Consider the following 21,389-nt stretch of genomic DNA (forward strand, 5'->3'; position numbering starts at 1 on the left):
TATTGGCAGGCTTTATTTAGTGTTTCTCTGACCTTCCCGTGTCCCTTTGTGCAGTTCTTCGGCAGGCTTTCACCAGAACGGGGCTGCTCTCTCCTTTTGCCTTCTGTGATGAGTTCAGCACTGTAAGACTGCAGCACAATAGAGCCATTACCGAGCTGATGAAAGCAGCTAATCAACAAATACTTAACGGGGTAAGCTTTGCTACACGTCTTTGGCAACCTCTGCGTTAAGGAGCTTTTGTTGGGGGGTTCTTTTAATAATGAATTGAGTCTGCTCAGTAATTACACAGAGTTGTTTGGGATGACATATTCTGGTTCTATAGGTGCAAACCAAAGTTCTTTGAAGCCAGCAATGTTCTGTACCCTGAAAAAAGTAGTTAAAATGTTTATAAACACAGGCGAGATGTTTTGAGTATTGCTACAGACGTTCCTCCATTTTCAACTTTAAACTGTTGGTTGTGTTAACACCCTTGTATTTACATTAGTGGAGGGCCTAATTTGTGTCCTGTGCTTCAGGCTGAATCAGACCAGTGTGCTTATCTCATTGCTTGAACTAAGCTAGTTAATTTTGTCTTAAGCACATTTTAGAGCCCTCATTTTATCCTGTTTGCCAGCAGAACTCTGAAAGGGCAGTAATCTCCCTCGCAGAGTGATGTTAACAGATTACCAGTGGAATAATAATACTTTAATTTGGTGAAGCTCTCTCTGCAGCGTATGAATGGCTGTCAGTAACCTCATTTTCTTGTAAGAACATGGTTGTAGTTTGTTTTGATGAAGCTGTCTGTGCTGGTGGCACAGTAGACCTGTTCTATGTGGCATGTCTTCATACTGGATTTTGTTGTTTTGTAGGAACTGGATAACAGAGAGCCTCATGCAATTGGGTATGTATTCAAAGCAGGTAGAAATACTAAACTTAACTCCCTCCCTAAAGTTCTGGTTTCCACTCTGAATTTAATTAATACTGCATTTCGCATTTTGGCTCTGAAACATAGGGAAAAAAGTAAAAATCTTTCCAAATTTTCAAAATTATCTGGTGAAAATTCCTCCTTCAGTACAGCTCTCCCGTTGGGTGCCACCATTCAGGAAAACAGGATTTATCAGGCCTAAATGCTAAACAAATATTCTGAATACTTGTGTTAACACAGAGGGTGGGTTTGTAGCACATGTGCACATTCTTGCAATCTGTTGGGTTTCCAGTGTTCACTGCAAGAGTGACTGGTACAGTGTGATAACATCAGCTTTCATAACTGAATAGTAGTTTTAGGGTGTGTACACCTTTACCTTACTTACAAGCTGTAATTTAGTTTAATTTACAAGCTGTAATTTAGTTTAATGCAGCCGAACTTTTTTTGCTTAGGGAAAAGGAAGTTCACTTCGAAGCACAGACTTCACGATACTTGAATGAATTTGATGAGGTTGCAAGGCTGGGAAAAGGAGGATATGGCAAAGTATACAAGGTATTCTTTACCTCTCATTTCTAACTGATCTGTTGATATCTAGTTGTTCTTTGGAATTTAGAGTTAGTGTTTTGGCTGTAGTGGGTTTTTATGAATAGAAGAGTTGCAAATCTGCACCTTGGGAGGAAGTTGGGGTTTCCTTCGGAAAGATGCTCAGTCGTGGTTGGTTCTCAGTCCATCAGAAGCAGGATAGATCAGGTGTTTTACTGTGTGTATTTTGACTCCTTTAAAATAAATGAAAGCTTATTTCACATGTGAAGCGTTGTGATATACTGAGTGCAGAAATTAATTTTTAGAAAGTAGTAGGTTCTAAAGGAGTTAATTAATTAAACACGTTAACATCTAATTTTGTTCTATTGCAATTGTTTTCAGGTCAGAAACAAGTTAGATGGTCAGTTCTATGCTATTAAAAAAATACAAATTAAGAAGGCTACAAGAAGAGATTGCATGAAGGTATTCTTCTTTCTGTGTTTTGTTTCTCTTTTAACTCCTTGTTGGTTGTAGCTTACAGTTTTTTTTTTTTTTAATTTATTTAATTAATTAATGCAGTTAGGATTTCCCAAAACATTAAAGATGTTATTACAATTTTTTATGCATTCTGGGTTTCTAAAGGTTTGACCCTGTCAATTCCTTCTTAAAAAATTAAATGAGACGTATTTAAGTCCATTAAAAGAAGCATATTAATTACTTTAATTTGGTCATCTCTGCAACCATGACAATCATCATTTGGTTTAAAGCTTCCACATTTTCTCTGTTACTGTAATAATTTTAACTGTTCTTTCTCTGTGAGAAACTGTAATTTTTTGTTATCTTTTGTGTTTACCAAGCACTCACAATAAAGGACTGTCACACTGGGGGTTTTTCTGGTCTTTTTAGGTGCTACGAGAAGTGAAAGTGCTGGCTGGGCTGCAGCATCCCAATATTGTGGGCTACCACACTGCCTGGATGGAGCAAGTCCAAACAGTACATCCAAAAGGCAAGTACAGCATTTTGTGTAATTCCTGCTTGCATCTTACCACCTCTGTACTGTTATTTGCAGGAGAGTATTCCTTGTCTGATAAAATAATTAATTTTTCCCCTTGTTAAAACAACCATAAGAAAGGAAAATTAGGGGTGATCGACCACCAGGTCCCTCTATGCACTTCAATCCCTTCTTATCAAATTATATATATAATTTTCATATATGCATACATTTTATATTTTATAAAATACCATATTTATCTTGTCATCCCACAGCTGAAACAATAATGCAGTTGCTGCCATTATCTTTGGAGCAAGAGAGTAGCAGGTGAGTATTACAAATCTCAGTAGCAATGTATTTGACTTTAACATAAGTCTACGGAATTCAGCATATAGTGCTTTTTGCTTCCAAATTATAACTAAAAAAGTCTGAATTATCTTTGTCAGTGTTTGTCTTCGTGTTGCATAAGCTGAGGGTGCTCTCAGTTCCCGAGTGCCCGGCCATAGCACTGGGCTCTCATTCACTCCAAAGGTTCTGTGCCATTTACAAACAGTGATTAGTGCTGTGAGGTCATGTTGGAGTGATGGGCCCTCCTGCTTCCCAGAAGTGTGCTGAGCCCTTCAGTGAGGAGATGGAATTGTGTGAGGAACAGAGTGGAACTTCCAAGTTCAAAGGGCTGGAGCTGCCTCGTGTGTGCTATGAGTGCTGTGACCCAGGACTGTCTCTGTGACACAGAGCTGTCTGGGTCAGCTGTCACAAATCCCTGCTGGGGAAGGTATTACAGTGGCTGGAACCTGCACTGCCAGTTATGTAATCCTGGAGTTTTCTGTGGGGAAGCAGCTGAACTCTTACTTGGGGGTGCTGCTTGCAGTTAGAAAAAAGAAAAGTTTTCAGTGTGGTGTGTGACAAATAGATGGTATGAAGCTCTGTGCTTAGTTGGACTTTATTCCCGTTTTTATTTTCAGTGATCACTGCCACATTCAGAGTGTGGAAAGTGGCAGTTCAATAATCTTTGCTGACCTGACTTCACAAGAAGAGAAGTCCTGTGACAGTACCAGTCTGAGAAATCTGGGGAGTGAATCAGTGCAAAATATAGACGAAAGGAATGATTTTACAAACAGCAACAGTAAAGAGTGTGTGAAACCAGAGAAATGTGAGTTTTCCATAGAATTACCAGAGGACTCTGTAAATAATGTTAGCAGTATGTCAACTGATGGGAAAAATCATTCAACGCGGGGCCCTCATTCCAGTGGGGATCCAGATGCTAGCACGGAAGGTCAGTCCTGCACCGAGGAATGCTCCAAGAAGGATGTAGCTCTCTGTGAAGGCTTTGAGGTAAATACAGTTCTCTGTTGCTTAAGTTGGTCGAACCATCTTTACCATTCTATGGTTCCAGAAAATTTCATATCAAGAGGTTGATTGGCGGCTTTTTTTGCTATTTTATAGCATTTTAAACTATCAAGTTGGAATGAACCTCACTTCAGTATATCTAGAAGTACTTAAACTCCAATTTGAACATTAAAGTATGTATCTGGCAGTTTTGTTAGCTTTGATCTTATAACAACTGTTAAAGTTTGAGGAACAAAGAAAAAAAAAAACCAAACCAGATAGCATTGTTGCATCTGCTTCTTGAATGCAGTAGATACTGTCCTTGATGTCATCTCAGTGTCTGGTTCTTGAGGGTTTTTTTTAATAAATGTTGGGTTTATTGGCTTTAAAGACAATAACTAAGGAAATACTGTTCATATAACAGTGGCAAAGTCATGGCCCATTATTTTTCCCTTAGGTGGAGTATCATTTGATGCTTTATATACAAATGCAGTTGTGTGAACTGTCCTTGTGGGATTGGATCGTTGACCGTAATAAAAGATGCAACAAGAGAACGGAGGAAAATTCCAGTAAGATTCACCACTGTTAAAAATTTAGTTACCCATTGTAAAGCACATAATTACTGGGGGAGTTTTGTTTGGGTTTTGTCATTGAAAGTCCAGTTGCCTGATTTTATTTTACTTCAGCAGCTCATAATACAGATTTTGTCATGAGATGCTCTATTCACCTAATCAAATAACAGTTTGTATTGAATTTCTGTATGATAGATGTTGGTAAAAGGATTGAAATTCCTGAGTTTTAGACAACTCTTCAAAAAAGAATGACTCTGTGCCTGAGGCATAGTTGTTATCTGGGGAGATCAGTGTCTGGGCAATACTCCTTTTTTGGAATAGCTTTTAATTGATAGAATCTGCTTTTTTCTCTCAGCTGTTTTAAGGCTAATTTGTCTGCTGTGGAAAATACAAATACATTATTTGATCCTGACAGGTTACAACAAACTTAAAGGTTTGTTCCCAAGAATCAAAACTGCTGTGCAGGCTCATTTGTAGTAGGTCTAAAGGATCTCACCTGGACTTTGCCTGAGTCCCAGGGGAGTTCTCAGGCCCTGATGCTCCTGATCAGGAAATGGGGCATTTATTTAGGGCATTTGCCCTTGCAAAACAATGTTTTCACACACTTTCCTGGGTGACAGGAAAGGTGAATGTTACCCCACATTAGACATGAGGAGACAGAAATCCAGTGTGAGTAAATGGTGAGTGCTCAGAGGGGCTACAGACATGTTAGATGTGGGTCATCAGAGCAGGAAAACAGTGTAGTTTAATAAAACAGTAATGTGGGAAATGATAAAAACAATGAGATGCCAAGTTTATTAAGGACAGCTACAGCCAGAGGAGATTGGGAATTTCAGAGGGCAGCACAACAGCAGAAGGATTAGGCTGCAAAAAGGAAAATCCATATTTAAAACATGCTTAGTCTGTAAAAAATTTATTCCACAGCATAAATAAACAGAATTCAACAAGACATACCACCATAAACTTAGATAACATGGTACAATAGCTGAAATAATTGAAATTGCTTTAAGGTCCATACCAGCTCGTGGATGTCCCCTGGACAATGAAGATTTTTCAAGAGTTAGTGGAAGGAGTTTGCTACATCCACAGCATGGGGGTGATGCATCGAGACATTAAAGTAAGTTCATCAAATTATTACCTGAGGCTGAAGAAAACAAAGGTTACTCACATTATGGGAGAGTGAAAGCAACTTCCTATTGCATTGGACATGACCTGGGCTCTTAAGAATTTAGTTGTTACATATGGAAAAATACACTTTGTGCCCCCTGAGCAAGTGTCTTTCTAGAGACATGATGCTTGTTTCTCATCCTTAGTGGTCCATGGATGGAACTATTTCAATTTTCCCACTCAGAGCTCTCAAGCCTCTCCTAATTTGGCTTTTTTTCATGGCAGCTCCCCAGAGCCAAGTAGCACATTGCAGCTGTGCTTATCACACAGGAAGGTGTATTTTGTTTTACATCATGTCTAGCCCAGTGGTATTTAGTCATCCCCTGCTACATCACTCTAATTTCCTGTCCACTCCTGCTTGTTCCTGGTTGACCACTGTTCTGCAAATTGCCCATTTTTTGCTGGAGAATAAACAAGTACTTTATCTCTCCAGTAAATCTTTGGGTTTTTCCCGTTTTATTTTCTTTTTTTCTTCCTAGATCCTTCTAGATACATGGTCTTTCAGCCCAAATGGTGTTACTAACACATATAATTTGGTATCAGCAATCACTGTTTTTTTCTCACTACTCAAAGTGTCGAATAGTTATCTTGTACTAGTGAAACACTGGATTTTATAGACTTTGAAACAGCTGAAATGTCGTAATTCTTCATACAGATATATTTTTAAATCATTCTCTGTCTTGTTTTGTAGCCCAGAAATATCTTTCTACATGGATCAGATCATCAGGTAAAAATAGGTGACTTTGGATTAGCCTGCAAAGACCTTCTTTGGGATGATGCAGAGCAGTGGTCTCAGACAGAGAGGGTAAATGGTAAGAGAAAAAAGCTTAATGAGCTTCAGTGTTTATGATATTAAAATCATGAAGTATTCAACTGTTGAGTGGAAGGGTAACAGCACTAGCTAAGTCTAAATTGACTTTTTAAAGGACTGGCACACACTTCAGGAGTGGGGACTTGCCTCTATGCCTCACCAGAACAACTGCAGGGATCTCACTACGATTTCAAGGTAGGGAGCTTTGTTTTTGTGGTTTTGTGTGGGTTTTTTCCTATTAACACATGATAGATAATTGGAATAAATCAAACCTTTCAGTAGGTAAATGCATAATATTTGGTAAATAGATATTCTTCCTACTAATATTTCTATTGAAATATGGATTTTAACATAGCAAAAATTATTTTTAACTTCATCTTGAGAATATTATAGAGTTTGAATTTGTGTTCCTTTAGTAGTATCACAGTACTTTTCCTATAATCATCAAACTTCATTGTTGTGAAGATTTTTCACATCGTGACTTTTTATGAGGGGGAAAAAAAACCCTAGTAAGGAATAAATAGCAGTTACCACAGAACTTTCTCTCCATCCCATTCCCAGTCAGACATGTACAGCATGGGTGTTATCCTGCTAGAACTCTTCCAGCCATTTGGAACAGAAATGGAAAGAACAGTAGTTCTTACACATTTAAGGACTGGCCAAATTCCTCAGACTTTCTCCAAGCAATGGCCCACTCAAGCCAAGTATGTGAAACTCCTCACCAGTGGGAGCTCCACAGACAGACCAACTGCTGCTCAGCTTCGGGACAGTGAACTGTTCCACACCCCAGAACACGTAAGTGATGCCAGGGACCTCAATCCTCAGGGGAAAGAAAATGCCCTTTGTATCCCTGCCTGGATACAGTTGTTTGAACTTCAGAATGTGTGATTGAGACTTCTCATGATTATTTAGGCCACTGTATTAATGTTTCTGGTGTCCTTGCAGTGAGGTAGATGGTCATTAACTGAGATGTATTATTATAGGTCAGAAAAGCTTTTGAAGCTTTTCATCACATCTGCAGAATCTTTTGATCATTTTTCCCTTTCCTTGCCCCACGACTTTGTGGACTAAGGTGTGGTATCCGGTGTGCAGAGCAGCTGTGGTGCTGCAGCATGTGGCTGCAGTGGATTGCATACACAATCCAGACAGATCGGTAGGGTTCTCTCCTTGCCTGGCTCTAGCTGAAGTAAACTCACTCTCCTTTTCAGGTTATTTCTAATCTACAGCAGAAGGTGCGACAGCAAGAGGAAGAAATAGAGAAGCTGAGGGAGAGAATAAGACTCCTTTCTGAAGAGCAAGATGAAAATGTGAGACTAGGCTCTCCTGTTTGAGCACAGGAACAACTAATCTCTTGTGTATTGCTAAGTTATATAAAATGTCTCTTTTTTACATAAAATATTTCAGTGCATTTTCATTTCACTGTCTATTTAAACATCTTCATCCTTTTGCCTTCGTTCAGGAGGCTCTGGTCAAGAGAAAGGATTCCTGTTGCACAGGAGAAATTAAGAGCACAGCTTGTACTTACATAGGACTAATTTACATATCTTTAAATCATTACCCGCACCCGTTATGCATCAGGTACAAAAGAGGAAGGTCACACTCAAAATGCAGCTGTAGTGTCTTTATTGACTTCACAATTCCATCCAAGTGGAGAACATAAATACGTCCCAGGAGGGACTCGCACACTACAGCAGGCCTGAGGTGGAACAAGATTAAAATGATACCCGTGTGAGGAGCACAGGCTCACTTGAGCAGCTTCAGCACCGAGCTGAAAGGTGCCAGGTTCTCACAGCACTTCATCCATTTCTGCACGTTGGCGGGCGCGGCGTTGGCAGTGCCCGTGCGCCGCAGGGCACACCAGGCCACCACGTCTGCCACTGACAGCTCGCTGCCCACCAGCCACGAGCTCTTGCCCAGGGCAGCGTTCATGGAGCGCAGCACCGCTCCCCTCTCCTTGCTGCTGCCTTCCTGCAGCTGGAAGATGGCTGTGTCCACCCAGCTGTCGATCAGGGTCGAGGTGACCGCGTTGTACTTGGGGCCGAAGAGGGAGAAGAGGAAGCGGGCGATGTTCCCCTCTCCTTCAATTGGGCACATCGTTTGGACGCTGAACTTCATCTGGGGCTTTGGGACTGAAATGAACACAAGGAAAAGAAAAAAAGTTAAACAGAATAGCAATTGCCTGAGGTGTTTTAGTTGTGATGCCAGCAACACTGTTAACAGCATGAACCTGATGAACAGTTTTCAGCCTTCTGGGATAAAGAGATGGATTCTTGAAAACTTTGGGCCAAATCTCCCACCTAATTTCTATTTTAGCTACTTTATTGGGAGAAAGTGAAAAGCACAAAAATATCCTGTGGATACAAACAACCCTGTCAATGCCATGTGCATATTAACAGCTGCAACCACAAACCAGGATCTTCCTCTGTGCCATCGCTGTTCACAGGCATGAAAAGAGCACAGATGTTACCTGCACTACGTACCCACCTCGTGTCAGCCCAAAGACACCAAGGCATCTGGGGGCAAGGTTTTACATCACCGGCTTCATCTTGTCACCTACTGCAAAATACTGATCTACAAATTTCATTCTTACCATCCTTCCAAATCAGAGTAAAGCCCAACTGATACTCGTGACGTGGCTGCTTCTTGGTCTGCTCTCCAAAGCATTTCAGGAGGTTTTCTGGCACACTTTTCACTGATGAATGTGTGTGGACAGCTGACAATATTTTGTACCGTTCACAAAGCAGACTGTGTAGCACTAACAAGGACAGTGGAGGTTGGGAAGGATTTGCATTGATGACAACATCTTTCAGGGCACCATAATCCTGAATGGAAAGTAAAACATTCAGCAAAGCCACATTCCAGATCATACTTGTAAGTAGTGCTGTCATTTGACACCAAAATGTACACAGCCATGCATGTGTATATCAAATTGTAAGGATATTCAAGTAAATCAAGTTTGGACATTTAAAACTTGTTTAAACCTTTAAATATCTTTCTTCCTCAACACATAATTCAAGGCTGAGATAAATTCTAGTCCAATCAGAAGCCAAAGTTAAAACTCCCAGTTTAGTAACATATAAGAAACCAGCTGTTGTAATGTCCAAATTAACAATTTAGCTTGCAATTATATCCAAATAAGCATATATAGGATTAGTACTTATAAATATTTTTATCCATAACCTGGATGCCCAAAATAAAGAGGTAATGGTAGGTTATCTGCAAGGATACAAGAGAACATTCAGTTCTGAGTGTCCCGGGTTTTAATGCCACCCTTCCAACCCCAAAAACTGAGTGTTGACAAAGTGCCTACCAATGTACCTGCCCAACCCAACTCACCTTTCCGAGCATCAAATCTAAATCTGCTCCATTTGCTGTCAAAGGAGAAAATTCATCAGTTTGAATGATATTTGTTACATCAAAGTCAGCATCTGGGGTTTGTATCATCTTTGAGAGCCCATCCACAGCGCTCTTCAGTTCGTACAACCGCCTGAGAATCTCCTCCTGGCGGGACTCGAGTGCTTGAAGTGATGGGTCAACCTCTTCCTAGAGAGACAAAAACAAGGCCACATAAATGTTCACTCAGCTCAGTGTCAAAATCATCCACGGCTCATTTGACAAGAAGTTTTAAAAGACTTTAAACACATTCCAACAACCAGAACATCCCCAATGTTACGGGCTTGCATCTCTTCTTTTGTCAGTATGACTGTGGTATGATGGGTGACTTAATCAACCCCTGAAATCCTCCTGATTAACATATTTTTTAAACCATGAACTACAGCAAACTATGTAACATAGTAAAAATCAGACCCACAACCACAGAACTTAAAAGCTGGCAGTGAAATGCTGAATGAAAACTGAAAACAGGAAATTTAAGTGAGCTTGTCAGGTTCTCTTCAGCCCAGAAGAGCAGCTGGGTGAATTTGTGCTGTGGCTGCCAAACAAGGACACTTTTGACAATAGGCAGTTAATAAAAGTAAAAAATTCCGCAGGTTTGGATGAATGGTGTATTGGATGAAACCGCTTTTTGTAGTCAAAAGTACATTCTCTGAAACTTTTTGTTTTAAGCCTACAAACTTAGATTAATGGTAAAGAAAAATCTTTACATAATCCATTTCTGAGCATCCTGAATAAGGATTACGAAACCCAACCTACAATGCAAACTATTACTTTCAGCCTGACAGAGAGATAGCAAACACGGTATCCAAATAGAATCTTTATACTCACTTAACAGTCTCTAAGACAAGATAAGGAAAGACCTCTTAAGCGACCATTATTTAACTAGCACACAATTCCATGAAGTAAAAACCACTCTGAGAAGAGACAGGTTTGCTGTTGGAATGGGAAGGCATTTTAGTAATCGTTCCTGCGAAGTTCTGCCCCAAGTCTGCTCGTGCTCAGTATCTCCACCACTGACCAGGGGCAGAGCACAGCAAGTCCTGGCTGAAAACATGGGATGGCATCGAGCTAAAACCGGCGCGAGCGGCCTGGGAGAATTCAGAGCATTCCTGGCACTGGAGAGGGACTGCTGTCAGCTAGACCGATGAATCGCAGGATTTCTCATTTTTTGCTTATTTAAGAGAGAACAAGCTGAAACTCGAAATGGAGGGTGTGGAGCTGGGCGAAGAAACGGAGCGATGATGCAGCAGAGGAAGGAGGCCGGACCGCCGGGCAGGCAGGGAGCGGGGCACGGCCATGGGGCACAGACACCGAGCCGGGGACGCGAGAGCCCAGAAAAGCCAAGCTGAAAACTACCGGAAGCTTTAGAAACACGACAGAGAAGCTCCTGCAATCGCTGAGCTCATTCAGCCCTGGGACGAGCGGCTGGCGGCGGGGAGCCGGCGCCGCAGGGCCGAGCCCGGCGGGGCGGACAGCGCGGGCCGCGGCCCGAGCACGTCCGGATTCCACGCGTGTTCCCGTCCCTCCCCCGGCGCTCCCGCGCTCGGTACCTGCGGGGCGGCGGTGGCGGGGGCGCGGTGCAGGTTGGGCAGGCGGTACATGCAGGTGGGCAGGTGGCCCGGGGGCAGCTCCGCGCTGTGCAGCGGCTGCACCTTGTACATCGTGCGCATGGCGGCCCCAGCGCCCCGCCGGCCGCCAGCCCGCCGCCGGCCCGCCCACCAACGAGCCCATTGGTCCGGGCGGGACAGCCCCGCGTTACTGACACGCGTGGTGTCCAATGGAACGCCGGGTCGTCCCCGCGCCTTCCCGCCATTGGCCAGCGTGGCGCGGCCGAGCGGGGCCACACAGGGCGGCGGGCGGGGCTGAGCCCGCGGGGCCGTGTGGGCAGGGAGGGCTCGGACCCGGCGGGGACGGAGCTGGAGGGGAGCGGGTCCCCGATGGAGGCGGCTGAGCCCTGGTGAGTGCCTATCCCGGGCCCTGCCCCAGAACTCCTCGCCCGGGCCGCCTCTGTCCCCTCAGGGCGGTCGCGCTCCCCTCACGATTCCGGCCCCCCTCGGTTCCCGCTTCCCCTCGCTCGGGGAAGCCTGAGAGGGTTTGTTTGGGTGGGCCCCCCCGGGTAACGGTGTTTGCCCCCCCTGCTCCCCTCGCCCGAGGCACCAGCACTTCACCGCCTTGTGTTCCCGTCCCTCTCCTCAGCCCACCGCCCGCCGCAGCCATCCGGCCCATCGACCGCAAGTCCGTCCATCGGATCTGCTCGGGACAAGTGGTGCTGAACCTCGGCACGGCCGTCAAAGAGCTGGTGGAGAACAGCCTGGATGCCGGAGCGACCAACATCGGTAACTCTTCTTCGAATTTCGTTACTTTTCACAGGCTTCTTAAGTTACCCTGTAAATACCCCTTAAAATCCTCTGTGATTCAATTTTGTAGATATAAAACTTAAAGATTATGGAGCAGAACTGATAGAGGTCTCAGATAATGGAGATGGAGTGGAAGAGGAAAACTTTGAAGGCTTGAGTAAGTTGAAATTTTTTTTATAATTTATATTTGAACAATTTGAAACACACATTTCTATTTTCATCTGGCAACTGGGGTGTAAGGTATAGGTGTAAGGGGTGTAAGGTATGTCTGAGTATTTGGAAGAGATCTTGTTTATAGGAAAAATGGAAAGGAAGCAGTATTTTGTCTGTAATCATTATGTAAAATACAATGAACAATACAGAAGGTTTTTTTGCTTCTTGACATGGATGCAAAATTTCCTTGCATAGACCAGTGTCACTCAAAAGTGAAATATCTATTTGAAATATGTTTTTGCAGCTCTAAAACATTATACATCAAAGATACAAGATTTTTCTGATCTGATACATGTTGAAACATTTGGGTTTCGAGGTGAAGCTTTGAGTTCACTGTGTGCATTAAGGTAATTATTATTATTATTATTATTTAATGTTAGTAGAAAGTTACTATATACACAAAAACAACAAACCCCACCTTTTAAGTTTACCATTATTGATAAAACGAGGCTTTGGAAACTTCCAGTTCCTTAGTGTTAAGTCAGTTTTGAGCAGTAAATTGCATGACATCCTGAGTCCTTTCCAACCAAAATTATTCTATGATTCTCAGCAGCTGAAATTACTCTGATTCTAAGCACCTAATTGGTCATTTTATGTCCAATTTTTTAAGTATGCAGGTCTTTACAGAGGAATGAAAGGGATACAAATAAAAATATTTGCGTTGTAGCTGGGGAAATGTTCCACTACTCTGAAGAGCGGGTTTTTAGTTGTTTGGGGTTAGTTTTCATTAAATTAATAGTATTGCTGTAGTTTCTGTACAGTAGACAACACAGTGCTCGGTGAATGATTCTGTTGTCTCTTTCCTTCCATCAGTGATGTTACCATTTTTACCTGTCACAAGTCAGCAAAGGTGGGGACTCGTTTGGTGTTTGATCACAGTGGTCAAATCACTCAGAGAGCTCCTTTCCCCCGCCAGCAAGGCACGACTGTGAGTGTGCAGCAGCTGTTCCACACCTTACCTGTGCGCCACAAAGAGTTCCAGAGGAACATTAAAAAGGTATGGGCAGAAATCCTGAGCCCAAAGGAAGGTCAGACCCCAGGATTTATTCCCTGCTGAATGAAACTCGGTTCTCTGCAGAATACATTGATTATGTCTAGCTATTTCATGCCTGCCTTAAACGTGAATCAAATAAGAAAAGAGTCTCCTTGTCTGCTTCTCTCTTCTCTTTGGCAGCAACTGGGTTTAGAGGTGCATTCAGAATTTTCAGATTTTGAAAATAATCCAGATCATCATCACTTCTGTGCATTTCAAAACAGGGCCTGCTGTGTCGTGGCTAAATATCAGTCAAACATGCTGTTTGGTTTTTAAAGTGCTGTTTTTCACATATATATACTTTCAAATTTACTTTGTAAAGGTTTTAAAAATTATCAAACTCCCCCCCGCCCTTTTTGTGTTAACTGTAAATAGTGGGTGGTTTGTTTATGCATCTGTGCTTTAAAAAGAGACATTTCATATATATATGTGAATCATATATAAAATCATATATAAATATGATTTTTTCTGATTTTCTCTGCTAGGAATATGCCAAAATGGTGCAGGTGTTGCAGGCATACTGTATTGTTTCCAAAGGAGTGCGGATTAACTGCACTAATCAGGTTGGCCAAGGGAGAAAAAGCTGTGTGATATCCACTGCTGGCAGTCCTAGTTTAAAGGAAAACATTGGAGCAGTGTTTGGACAAAAACAGGTATGGGTTATATTATTGAAAAGAGAGACAATGTGGCTGTATAGGGAGAGTTTTATTATCTAATAAACCGAGGGCTGTGGGAACCCTTTAAACCCGGGAGAGGTGGGAGCGAGTGTTGATTTGTAGTGAACCCTACAGGCTGAAAAAGGAGAAGCAGCGCAGCTTCCATGGATTCCCCTGTATTCCAGAGTCTGCTCAGAGAGGCTTTGATAGAAGAGAATGATTTAGGAGATGAGGTTACTGCTTGATGTCTCTCTGAAGCCACTTTTAAGAGCTGTTGTGCCAGCAAACGGTCTGTAGGTCACAAGAACAAGCAATTTAAAAAATCCTAAAAAAATGGTGTAGACTTTGATGCCTTCTAGGTAATAGCTATAAAAATAATTGGTATCCTCTAGATGAAAGCAAAGATGAAAAAGAGCTCAAAAACATCCTTCCTACGACTGTGTATTACAACCATCAGAAATACTGAGTGGTTGACAGCTGCTGGTTGTTGGTAAGCACTTCTGCCCTCCACAAGTGCCCATGCAGAGCTTTCAAAACCTGTTCATGCTGTGGCTGAAAGAGGAGATGGAAGATTGAACTTTGTCTTGCCACATGGCAACAATCATAGCTGAAAATTGAGTGATATGTAACTGGGATGTTATTAACCTGCTTTTATAGGATCAAATACACGTTTCATAAAACATGATTAGGTCACATGTGTGAAGCTGGAGAGTCCAAAGTGTCAATCATTTTGTTGTTCTGTCTATGTGCATTTTAAAGGAAGAGTCTGTGAAGAAACTGAGGCAAAGGTTGTGATGTCAAAGGATGGGAACAGCCATTCATTCAGGCATTGTTCTGTTTCTCACTGAGCAGTGCTACTGTCCTCAGTAGGTTTGGGTATTTTAAGTGTTTGATTTGGTCAGCCAAACCCACCATTTTATCAAATAAATGTCAAGGCTAATAAATAAGAGTAAAATAGAAGGGGAAATCTATGCAGATTTGATGTTTCAGCTCCTTTGGTTTTTTTTTTTTTTTAGTTGCAGAGCCTTATTCCTTTTGTTCAGCTCCCTCCTAGTGAAGCTGTTTGTGAAGAATATGGACTCAACACTGCTGAGATGCCACCAAATCTGTACAGGTAATTAGCAAAGTACAAGACACTGTTGCTGGTGGCATTTTACCATAAACTAACATTAAAAAGAAGTAAGTGTGGTGGTCAGTAGTATTAAAAGTAACCAGGAAGAGCATAGTAGATACTGGTGTGCAGCTTGGGAAAGACCATCCCTTGATTTGGAAGATAATTCATGGCCAAGGTGTTGGGAAGAACAAAACTGCTCTTCCATCTGTCCCAGTTAGTTCTAAGTTACTTCAGTCTCCTGAATGCCACCTTTGTCAGTGCTCTGAGTAACTGGATGTGGATGAATCGTATCTGTGTTTATACTTGTGTTTTTTCAGTAGCATTACTGAGAAATGGTATGAGATGAATGTGGATCAGTTTGTGGAAGCAAATTACCCTTCACTTTTTTGAAGTGTACTTTCTTTATCTCTCACTGTACATGAGACTGGGCAGATACCGATGCATCTGTTTGCCAGTGACAGTTCCCAACTGACCTCTCTGCTGCTCTCAGAGCAGAAAAATGACAAATGCTATTTTTATGAAACCGGAGCAAGCTACTTTTCAATTGTCTGATGCCTTTTTGGAGCTGAACAATTACCCTTTGTCAGATTAGGGGGAGAGGAAATACTTATACACATCTTTACTGATGCTGGGTAATGGTGGTTTTCTAAGCCCCTTATAAAATACTCTTCTTTTGCTTTTCTCCTCCCCTCTCCTGCCCCCTGTATGATTGTTACCCCACAGAATCACAGGCTTGGTTTCTCGCTGTGATCACGGCATTGGAAGGAGCGCGACAGACAGACAGTTCTTCTTTATCAACCAACGCCCCTGTGACCCAGCAAAGGTGAGGGTTTCGTTTTTGCAGCGTTGCCATCACCAACTGGTTCCATTTGCTCTGAAAAGCTCAGGATTAGCAGCTCAGATGTGTGCTTTGATGGTGCAAGTTTCTGTTGCCATTGTGTCTGAGCAAACAAAAGCTCAATCACACAATATGTGATTTAGAGCATTAATTGTTTTGAAGAGACTTAAATAACATGTACTGGTGGGAAATAAAAGATAATAGTATTGAAGTTTATTGTTTTTTTACCTTTTCTGCAGGTTGTCAAGCTTGTGAATGAAGTTTATCACTTACACAATAAGCACCAGTACCCATTTGTTGTCCTTAACATCGGGGTAGATTCTGGTAAGTTAGGAATAGTTTTCAGTAATTTCAGTAAATTTATTATTCAATGAAGTTTTTATTTAGAGAATATTGTATCTTTCATCTACATGACTTCCTGAACTCTGGGGACTTTTTAGCCACAGTTGGTGAGGGAGTGATAGGGTCTAGCAGTGGTTCCACTATTTTTCCCCTCCACTTTTTCTATACTCAAAAGTAACTTTTAATCTTAAATAATGAGAGAAAAGCAATCTTAAAGTTAGCTTAAGTACAAGAAAACTTGTATCATGTTTTTGTTTGCTGGAATGTTGAGACAATTGAAAGTGTAGTTTGCAGACAAAACTGCAAACAAAACAGAAGCTAATTCTGTGCAGTAATATTTCATTTTATTTGTTAAGTGGTCATTTTTCCTTTTTTTTTTTTTTTTTTTTCCAGAGTGTGTTGACATTAATGTAACTCCTGACAAAAGGCAAATTTTACTTCAGGAGGAGAAGTATTTATTAGCAATTCTAAAAACTTCTCTGATGGAAATGTTTGGTAGTGACGTTAACAAACTGAATGTCAATCAGAAGCTTCTGGACATTACAGGTAGGACAATGTGGAAGTTTTGTGTGAAGCTTTCCATTGAGGATGGAAATGTGTGGGTTTAAAAACTCAAAGAACACATGAAATAAGTTAATAAATAAATTAAAATAAAAAAGGACCCTAAGTTATGAAGTGATTGTTAGGGAAATGACACATGCAAGCACAGCATGATTTACAGTCAACTTTGTGAGGAAAAAATTAACACCAAATTAATTGATAATGCTTGAAAGATTTCTTCCAAGATATTGGAAGAGATCTGTGTTTCCTTTATGTAAATGTCCTTGAGAAAGAATGGTTAAGGGCTCATAAATAAAATCTGAAAATTGAGTGTGAGTTTATTGGATTTTAACTTTGATTCTTTTATGATATCTAAGAAATTGATGATTCTCTTGTGACTGTACAATCTTTCAAAATTGCTTTTCTGTGTTAACACCACCTCATCCTCCTCCTTTCATTCAACAGAACCCCTTCTAATTTTCTGTTTTACTGATCTTTAGAATCAGTTTTAGCCTATTGTGTCAGCTCCCTAGTGCTTTGCCAATGGAATTTTATAGTGACCATTAGAGTGTAAGAGCAATTCACTTTTCATTGTCACTCAGTCATTAAACTCTTTTGATAATATAAATAAATGTGCTGATGGGCCTGATTGCTGTTCCAGTTTAAGAGGAGACTGTAAATTCATTCTCACTCGTGCCATTAAGTGTCTCCAAGATGTAACTGCTTTTTCTGCCTGATCTTAATGCATTTCAGCCCCATACTCATTGTCTGAAGCTTAAGGGCTCCTTTGAGCAGTTTGCTATTTTTCTGCCTCTTTTCATTCCCTTTACTAAAACACGTCATTTCATTCATGTTTCCAACTAACTTAAAAACTTGAAATATTCTTTATTCTGATTTTATCAGGCAACTTGAAGTCGTCACATCCTGAAGAGACAGAAAAACCTCAGGTAGAAATGCTGTCTGACTCTGAGACTGAAAGTCCGAGCAAGGAAGGCAAAAGAACAATGACTCTTGCCAGATTAAGGGAGTCCTTCTCTCTCCATCAAACGCCAGAGTGTAATTTTCAAAACCCTAAAAAGGTGAAACAGCAGCAGAGATCCCCCAGACAAATGTTACTTGATAGCACTGTGAGCACTGCAAAGACTCCAAAGGCTGTGCTGGCCAAGGAGCCTCAGGGTTGTCAGAAGATGGACTCAAAGCAGTCAGTTCTGAGCAGGTATCTGAGAAAATTAGAAGATAACTCAGATTCTGGATTCTGTAGCATTTCGGAGTCAGATGCTGGATGTAGTACACCAGAGGCTGGGAGCTGCATCAACAGTGAAAGTGCAGTTAATTCTGAAGAAGAATTCTGGAGCACAGAAGAACAACTTCAACCTGCTGGCTGCAGTAAGAAATCATTGGACTCTGATGTGCAGGTCTTGGGCACTGAACCTGAGTCTGATGGAGAGAACGACCGAACTGATCAAAGGGAGTTCTCTCAAGAAGCCAACAGTTCCTCTCCAAGAGTAAAACGTTTTAAAGGCAGAAAGTTTAAAAGCAAAGCAGAGGATTTGGAGGCAGGTAAATACCCCAAAGTGATGAACACTTGTGTTGATGTACTGGTGGAAGTTCAAAAGAAAATCGTGCCTCTTGAGTTCTCCATGAAGATTTTGGCAGAAAAGGTCAGAAAGGTAATACAGCAACAACAGAGAAGGACAGAAACAGAAAATTACAGAAGATTTAAAGCGAAAATTAGTCCTGGGGACAATAAAGTAGCAGAAGATGAATTAAGAAAAGAGATCAGGTATTTCCACTTTCTTATCTCATTTTGTTCATCAATTAATAAAATTAATTAAGGAAAAATGTAAGTTCTGTCTCAGGGAGTGGGCAGGGGGCTTACAGGCTAGTTTTGGGTCTGTCTTTTATTTCATGTCACTAAAATGTCTATTTGATGAGCAATTTTACTGACAGAGCACCCATTTGAACCAAGTGCAAACAGAATGTGAAAAGGCACTAAAAAGGCCACAAACATTATAAGTTTGGCTGAGTTCAGCCTTGTAAACTGCAGTGCAGTCAGAGAAATACCAAATTTCGTGGCAGATAAGAACAGTCTGAAAAGACTGTACAGCTCATTTTCCTCCCTCGTGTGAATGTGAAATTTGGTGAGACATGGCTGGAAAAATAAGTTACCTTCAGGTGGTCACTGGACAGTAAACGTCTGTGATTTGTTAATATTTTGATTAAAAGAATGTGGTAGAAAAGTCTTCTAATTGTGAAGAGGAGGCAGAATTAAGGCAGCTGCCTTCAAAACCATGATGCCATCCTCAGTGCTGTTCAGCTGGACTGTTGCTGCACTGCCTGCTTCTGATTTTATTCTCACAAATGGCAGAATCCTGAACGAGTCCTGTCTTAATGATGGGTTGTGTTCTGCCAGATTTGGCCTCATCAGCCAGTGGCAGATCCCAGAGAACTCTACTTTTTCACATTTATATCCCACTTCAATGTGATTTTTTTAAAATGTAAAGTGTGTTCTGCAGGGGAGAAAAAGATGTTTTTAAGTTTTACTGTTTAATATGATAACTGAAGAGGTGTAATTTATAATCTCTATGTTTTTTGTGTACAGTAAAGAAATGTTTGCAAAAATGGAAATCATTGGCCAGTTCAATTTAGGGTTTATAATAACAAAGCTGAATTCTGATCTTTTCATAATTGACCAACATGCTACTGATGAGAAATACAACTTTGAGATGTTGCAACAGCACACTGTTCTCCAAGGTCAGAAGCTGATAGTGTAAGTATTTCCAGTGTTAATAACATTTTTTAAGCTTAATTCAGTGTTTCAGAAGGATAACTAATTATATTTATGTAGCATTTCACACATTCAGAACACTTGAGACTAAAGTGGTTTTTCTCTTTAGTGTTTCAAAGAGTCAATCCTCACATGAAAAATAAATCCCCTGCATGCAGTTGTAGCTGCAGAGCAAGGCAGTGGTCAGAGAGATCTCACAGTGGCCTTGCATGGCAACCCACAGTTTGTTAAGCATCCAGTGAGGATACTGGAGACTGTTCCTGCACAAGGAATGCTGCCCAACTGACTTCATTCTGCTAAGTTGCTGTTCAGTAGCGATATTTTGGTTTTTTTTAAGAAAGCAGGTTAACAAATGTTTCAATAGAGGGCTCTGCATTAGTATCTCTAGATTGCTTCTGAAACCTGTCTTAAGTGCTCTGCACTGTGTACCTGTGCAATACCGTCTTTTTCTCTCTCTTCCAGGCCTCAAAATCTCAATTTAACAGCAGTAAATGAAACTGTATTGATTGAAAACCTGGAAATATTCAAAAAAAATGGGTTTGATTTTGTCATAGATGAAAATGGTGAGTTTGGACCAGTTTTAAAGTAGTTTTTCTCTCAGGAAAAAGTAATTTCCCGTATTGCTCTGTATCTTTATTATCACTGCAAATCTTTCAGCTCCTGTAACTCAAAGAGTTAAATTGGTATCGATGCCAACGAGCAAAAACTGGACTTTTGGTCCCCAAGACATCGACGAGCTGATCTTCATGCTGAGTGACGGCCCTGGAGTCATGTGCAGGCCCTCCAGGGTCAGACAGATGTTTGCTTCTCGAGCCTGCAGAAAGTCTGTAAGTGCTGCAATTCACATTCCAAATGCCAGATTTTCTGATCTATTATGGTTGGCTGTCTCTGTATGTGTCGCAGGGGAAGTTTATTTACTGTGGAGTGTCAACAGCTGATATCCTTTGTTCTGTTCCTCATGTTTTTATCTAGTGGAACTTGGGAAACATTTCTGGTAGTTTTTTCCTGTGTTCCAAACTTACGAACACTTCGTTAGGTGTGTTTTGTCTTCTGACCCTCTGGTAGGTTTTTGTGCTTTAAATGCCTTGCACAGAACTTCCCTGCTGCACTATCTGAAGTACTGCTCTGATGTGTGTCAGCTGTCAGGATGGAGAAAGGAAATAAGGATTTATTTTTTTCTCCTTTACTTGCAGGTGATGATTGGAACTGCACTGAATGTGCAGGAAATGAGAAAACTGGTCACCCATATGGGTGAGATTGAGCATCCCTGGAACTGCCCCCATGGAAGGCCTACTATGAGACACATAGTCAGTTTAGACTTGATTTCACCAGAATAAGTCGGTTTCTGCTTATTAACATTGTTAATTTTAATTCTCGGTGATATTTTGAGCTTTTACTATGACTCTTTTATTTGGAGTAAAAGCATTTTAGCCAGCCTTTGAAGTTGGAAACAATAGCACTTTGAAGGCATTCAGCAGGGTTTCATTGTTATTCCTGTCAAGTCAGTAATACTGGAATTCATGTGTAAATAACTTTTATTGAAGTTTACTTGTGTGTAGTACTTATTTGTGCAGCAATCAAAACTTTTATAAAATAAATATAGATGTTTATATATAAAGATCACGAGTAGGTGAACCTCATTTATAGCAAATACACTGATTCTTAAAATGAAGTGGAATGTGAATTTAAGTCTCTGGTAATGTCATAAAACAAATACTAACTCCTCTGTGTTTATACATCCTGCATACGATAATTTTAAAGAAAATGGAAGATAAAGTACTTTTTTTTCACTTATACTAAAACTGGGTTTCATGAG

At 41.0% G+C, this 21,389-nt stretch overlaps 3 protein-coding genes across 5 annotated transcripts in view; 2 read left to right on the plus strand and 1 right to left on the minus strand.

The window, feature by feature from the left end:
• EIF2AK1 (eukaryotic translation initiation factor 2 alpha kinase 1) overlaps window positions 1–7,692 on the plus strand; it is a 14,260-nt gene extending 6,568 nt beyond the window's left edge. Inside the window, exons 1-13 of one of the 3 annotated variants that reach the window (XM_027878160.1) lie at window positions 63–191; window positions 849–880; window positions 1,357–1,456; window positions 1,829–1,909; window positions 2,333–2,432; window positions 2,693–2,744; window positions 3,383–3,752; window positions 4,204–4,315; window positions 5,329–5,435; window positions 6,177–6,297; window positions 6,412–6,491; window positions 6,858–7,091; window positions 7,505–7,692. In XM_027878160.1, the coding sequence (XP_027733961.1) occupies window positions 159–191; window positions 849–880; window positions 1,357–1,456; window positions 1,829–1,909; window positions 2,333–2,432; window positions 2,693–2,744; window positions 3,383–3,752; window positions 4,204–4,315; window positions 5,329–5,435; window positions 6,177–6,297; window positions 6,412–6,491; window positions 6,858–7,091; window positions 7,505–7,627 (1,545 nt within the window). In that variant the 5' untranslated portion in view covers window positions 63–158 and the 3' untranslated portion in view covers window positions 7,628–7,692. Of the gene's footprint in view, window positions 1–62; window positions 192–848; window positions 881–1,356; window positions 1,457–1,828; window positions 1,910–2,332; window positions 2,433–2,692; window positions 2,745–3,382; window positions 3,753–4,203; window positions 4,316–5,328; window positions 5,436–6,176; window positions 6,298–6,411; window positions 6,492–6,857; window positions 7,092–7,504 lie in introns of those variants that run through there. The other 2 variants (XR_003570564.1, XM_027878159.1) reach the window with 2 other exon arrangements.
• A 210-nt stretch (window positions 7,693–7,902) lies between these two features.
• On the minus strand, window positions 7,903–11,376 carry AIMP2 (aminoacyl tRNA synthetase complex interacting multifunctional protein 2). Its single transcript, XM_027878161.1, has 4 exons — window positions 11,243–11,376; window positions 9,633–9,839; window positions 8,887–9,118; window positions 7,903–8,425 (listed from the first exon to the last, which is right to left on the minus strand). The coding sequence occupies exons 1-4, from the start codon at window positions 11,360–11,362 to the stop codon at window positions 8,040–8,042; spliced, it is 945 nt and encodes a 314-aa protein (XP_027733962.1). The 5' UTR covers window positions 11,363–11,376; the 3' UTR covers window positions 7,903–8,039.
• Window positions 11,377–11,625: 249 nt separating this feature from the next.
• Window positions 11,626–21,183, plus strand: PMS2 (PMS1 homolog 2, mismatch repair system component). Its single transcript, XM_027878164.1, has 15 exons — window positions 11,626–11,649; window positions 11,889–12,028; window positions 12,120–12,206; window positions 12,507–12,609; window positions 13,076–13,259; window positions 13,781–13,948; window positions 14,968–15,065; window positions 15,789–15,888; window positions 16,143–16,227; window positions 16,639–16,791; window positions 17,689–18,568; window positions 19,388–19,555; window positions 20,036–20,136; window positions 20,231–20,400; window positions 20,767–21,183. Exons 1-15 carry the CDS (start codon window positions 11,630–11,632, stop codon window positions 20,908–20,910), a joined length of 2,601 nt encoding a protein of 866 aa, XP_027733965.1. The 5' UTR covers window positions 11,626–11,629; the 3' UTR covers window positions 20,911–21,183.
• The last annotated feature ends 206 nt before the right edge of the window (window positions 21,184–21,389 follow it).

This window comes from Empidonax traillii, unplaced genomic scaffold (genome assembly GCF_003031625.1).
Source record: "Empidonax traillii isolate 1590-97213 ecotype Southwest subspecies unplaced genomic scaffold, ASM303162v1 scaffold39:size2480183, whole genome shotgun sequence".
In the NCBI taxonomy this organism is placed as follows: domain Eukaryota; kingdom Metazoa; phylum Chordata; class Aves; order Passeriformes; family Tyrannidae; genus Empidonax; species Empidonax traillii.